A 4,056-nucleotide genomic window follows, 5' to 3' on the forward strand; every position below is an offset into this window, starting at 1 on the left:
GAGCATTTCTCTTTTTATATTTTAACTTATTGTTTCTTTCCTCTTCGTATTTTTTCTTTTCATATAAATTTTCATCTCTATTTATTTAGGTTGGATTATTCTCATTTTTTGGATTATATTTTTCTCAATATATATTTCATAATCTTAGTCTTATCATTCATCAATTGAGCTTTTCATCTAAATCCTGCATGCACATATAAGAGATGAAGAGGAAGCAAAAAAGTTTCTTGTGGCTAAGCATACAACTTTGCTTGCTTCGTCAGATAATGCATATGCAGCTAAATTGAGAAACACCTTTTCGGCAGGAGCTCATGAATTTCTATAATTGAGCATACCAATGACTCTGACTCAGCGAATTTTTTCTCTCCGAACGGAAAAATTGCTTTCTGTAGACATAATGACATGCTACATAACACATCAACTATCAAAAAAAATCTCCACAACTTTTAAAAAGACTCCCAGTGCAGTAGTAAGAATCAATAAAAGATACAAGACTACAGAAGTACCCTTAATGGTTAAAATAAATATAGTAAATTACTTTTTTAACAAACAAAAATTTTAATTTTTTTTTCTCATTCTCTTAGCTTTAGATGAAATAGAATTGCAACTATCTACATCATCGCATCAACAGCACCCAATGAAGCTTCACAGAAGAAAAATAATTGCAACTTATTGTTTCTTCCTCTTTGTATTTTATGTTTACATATAATTTGCTATTTCTATATATTTGGGTTGATTTTTTTAATTATATTTTCCTCAATATATATACATGTGAAAGAATTGCATCATTCATCAACAGTACTTTTCATTTAACTCTGCATACACGCAAGAGACAGAGAGGAAGCATATATGCAGCTAAAGAAACAACTTTAACATATAATATAAAGAAAGCTTACATAGGCTACATTACTAAAACACAAACTAAAGTGCAACAATACAAAAGGAAGCCAACATTTGTAAACACTCAACGGCAAATAGAAATGGTAGAGCCCTTTACCAACTACCCATTGCAGACTACAGGCACCTTCTCATACAATTCCAATTCCCTGAATCTCCGAGGAAGTATACAACGACCCCCAAATCGCTGCTGCAGGAAGATGATCACCGCAAAGATTATACCCCCACAAGGGATGATCACATCCCAAGCAGTGGAGTAAAAATCTGCAGTAGGATTCGCGTAAATGTACGAGCCATTGAAATGCTGGGGAACGAAGTTGTGAGCCCTGTAAAGATCATATGCATGTGGTTGCATTCGAACAAAGGTAGTGCCAATGTAAAATGAACGAGAAAGAGAATTCTCTTTTGAAGTCCGGAATGTGTTGAGAAGGATTTGGGGGAACAAAAAACCATCCACGACCAAACCAGCATAAGATCTCAAATCCCCCCAGAGGCTATGTTGTTGGTAAGCAACAGAGTGAGAAGACAATGCTATCTTGTCATTTTTGTTCTTCATCCAATTCATGAACAACGCAATAAGTGCCCCTGATATGTAGAATGCTATAGTCACAAAAAGTGTCTTGGCTTCAGCAATCCAAAGTCCCTTTTGGTTCCCATCACCAGATCGCGCAGACCAAGCCAGTTGGAGATTAAGGAATTGAAGCAAGAAAACCACCATTGTAATCATCCTCACAGTCACCTCATTCACTTCAAGCCATCCACCGGTCCCAAGCAACACATTTTGTCTATTATGATTTACCAAGAAGAGGGCTTCAAAGTTGAGCAGAAGAGGAATCATGTGCCCCAAAGTAAGAATCACAAGCATGACCAGTGAAATAGAAGGAAGCACATCAGGGTGCTTTTTGACATGAAAGAGTTGCAACCCCACAAAGACACATGCAAGTGTGTTAGAGATTAGAGACATTGTGATCTCCAAATCCATCCTCCAGATGGATCGTTTAGCTTCAACAGTATAGAAAGCTGTTGAGGATAAGTCCAAACGATCAAAGAAAAGAGGATCTGAATGTTTCCTTGTGCTTTCAATGCTTCCCTTAATAAAACCTCCCTTCTTTGCATTTACTGGAGAGAACTGGAATTTCAAAAGAATTTCACAGTCCATATTTGGTTCCTGAATGGATGAACCCAGCTCTTTACAGCCTACCATACAGAGGTGTCCTGTTTGCTCATCATAGATCCCCTCAGCAGAAATTTCCTCCTCACCATCAATACTCAGATTAGATTTGCCACCAGCTAATGGAGGGAACCTTATCTTATAGCTGATATTTAATGGGCTATTATGGTTGGCTTCTGTTGAGTTTGCATGGATAATCTCAACATACGCACGGTTATAAAACTGATCACCCACAGAGACAGGGACCACAGAACCCCAAACAGTTCTTCCTTTAGAATCTTTTACCGACGTGCGGAATCTCATATCATAAAAATTTCCCCTTGGGTATCTCATCCCCTTGGTTTTAAAAAGCTTCTTTACTGGGCATAACGTTTTTACTCTGTCTATTTCAGTATACTCATACTTCATACCAGGAACACCCATCAAAGAACCACCTCCAAACCTGATTCTATTGAAGTACCCAGAATCATTTACAGTTCTGTTACTCCAAATTTGCCCAACAATACCCAATCTTTGTTTGATTGACCAGACTGCAGGGAATCTCAAGCTCAACCTAGTTGAACAATCCCCAACATGAGCATTTCCCAAAGAGTCATAGGGATTCAAGATCCGGCACGCAACGATGCAGAGCTGGTTCTTCTTTCTATCCCATGATCCTTCTGCAACCAATCCCATGTTGGGATTGAAAGGTTGGTAATAATACCCACCATATCTACTGTTTGAAAATTCTACAAGATACCGTAGCTTTTGTACATCCTCAGAACACTGAATTTTAGACAAGGACATGAACGAATACCCAAAACCCTTGCCAAAGGGAGTACAGTTCTGGGAAGAATTGCACTCGCTGGCATACTTCAACATAAAAGTCCTGAATTGCCTCGAGAGCATTGAACAAATACTTCTCGGTTGCAATCCAAGAGAGCCATTCGGTGGAATATCAATTCCACCAGGACACCCATTATCGAATTCCTCTGAAACCAATGTGTAGTTGTAGTAACTCATGGAAGGAAACGACAAAATTGAAATTGGTTCAAAGTAATTCGAATCATGAGGAGAACTCAAGCTCTCCAATGTTCCACTAACCAAGCTAGTAAAGATAGTTGCATTCTTAGCATAATTAAGCTTAAGAACAGCGTCAAGTTTAAGAGAGTTACCTTCTCTTGAGTGCCGAGATGCTGAGCCCAACATGCAAAGCATGCCAGAAGATTCAGACCAGAACCCTTTTAGTATGAATGTCAGTGGATCTCTCCGATAAGTTGCATTATTCAGAACACCACTGAAGAGCAAGTAGGCCTCAACCTTGTAAACACCGCTGGCTTTGGTTTTATAAAGGTTTCGGGTTGTACGGAAGTAGGTATGATATTTATTGTAATCAAGGGAGAAATGAGATGAGCTGTTGCCAAGAATTTTGTCACCACCAGTGTAGGGACCGGTCAGTATCTGGAGAGGTGGTAAGGTCGTGTGGTATTCGGGATCAGTTGGGGTTGACTCAGGAACTACTGAAGCGCAATGATTGGTGTAAGAGGGTGAAGTTGTAGAAGAAGATACTGAGGGTGTGGAGAGGACAGTGATGAGAAAGAGAAGCAAGGAAAAATTAAGCCATGTGAGCTGATACCCCCTTTGTGAAGAGGTGACTGTCGAATAAGAGTCAATTGCCATTATCATAGTTTTCTTCAAGGTATGAAGAGAAGAAGACTCGATTACCACATACTAGGTGATGCTTCTTACTTATAGAAGTAATTATGGTGTCTCGTATTTGTATTTACTGTACATGTATACGTGTCTATGGATAAATATTTTTTTCAATACAAAGTGAATATTTTTGGAGTACATAATTGGGATCCTACAGTCCAACAGAATGACCTGTTATACACATACATACATGTATATATATGTATGAATGTATATGCTTCAAGGTCTCACAGCAGGAACTCGACTTGGACTGCGCCAAAGTCAGCAAAGCACAAGTCATGATCTCAACATTTTTT

General features: G+C 38.7%; 1 protein-coding gene across 1 annotated transcript; it reads right to left on the reverse strand.

Annotated features, from left to right (window-relative positions):
- Positions 1-1,000: 1,000 nt before the first annotated feature.
- LOC132309743 (uncharacterized) lies at positions 1,001-3,727 on the reverse strand. Its single transcript, XM_059808027.1, has one exon. The coding sequence runs from the start codon at positions 3,725-3,727 to the stop codon at positions 1,001-1,003; it is 2,727 nt and encodes a 908-aa protein (XP_059664010.1).
- Positions 3,728-4,056: the final 329 nt, after the last annotated feature.

Source organism: Cornus florida, unplaced genomic scaffold (assembly GCF_030987335.1).
Source record: "Cornus florida cultivar Cherokee Brave unplaced genomic scaffold, ASM3098733v1 CherokeeBrave_3.0.0_Hap2_Chr05, whole genome shotgun sequence".
NCBI classification, from domain to species: domain Eukaryota; kingdom Viridiplantae; phylum Streptophyta; class Magnoliopsida; order Cornales; family Cornaceae; genus Cornus; species Cornus florida.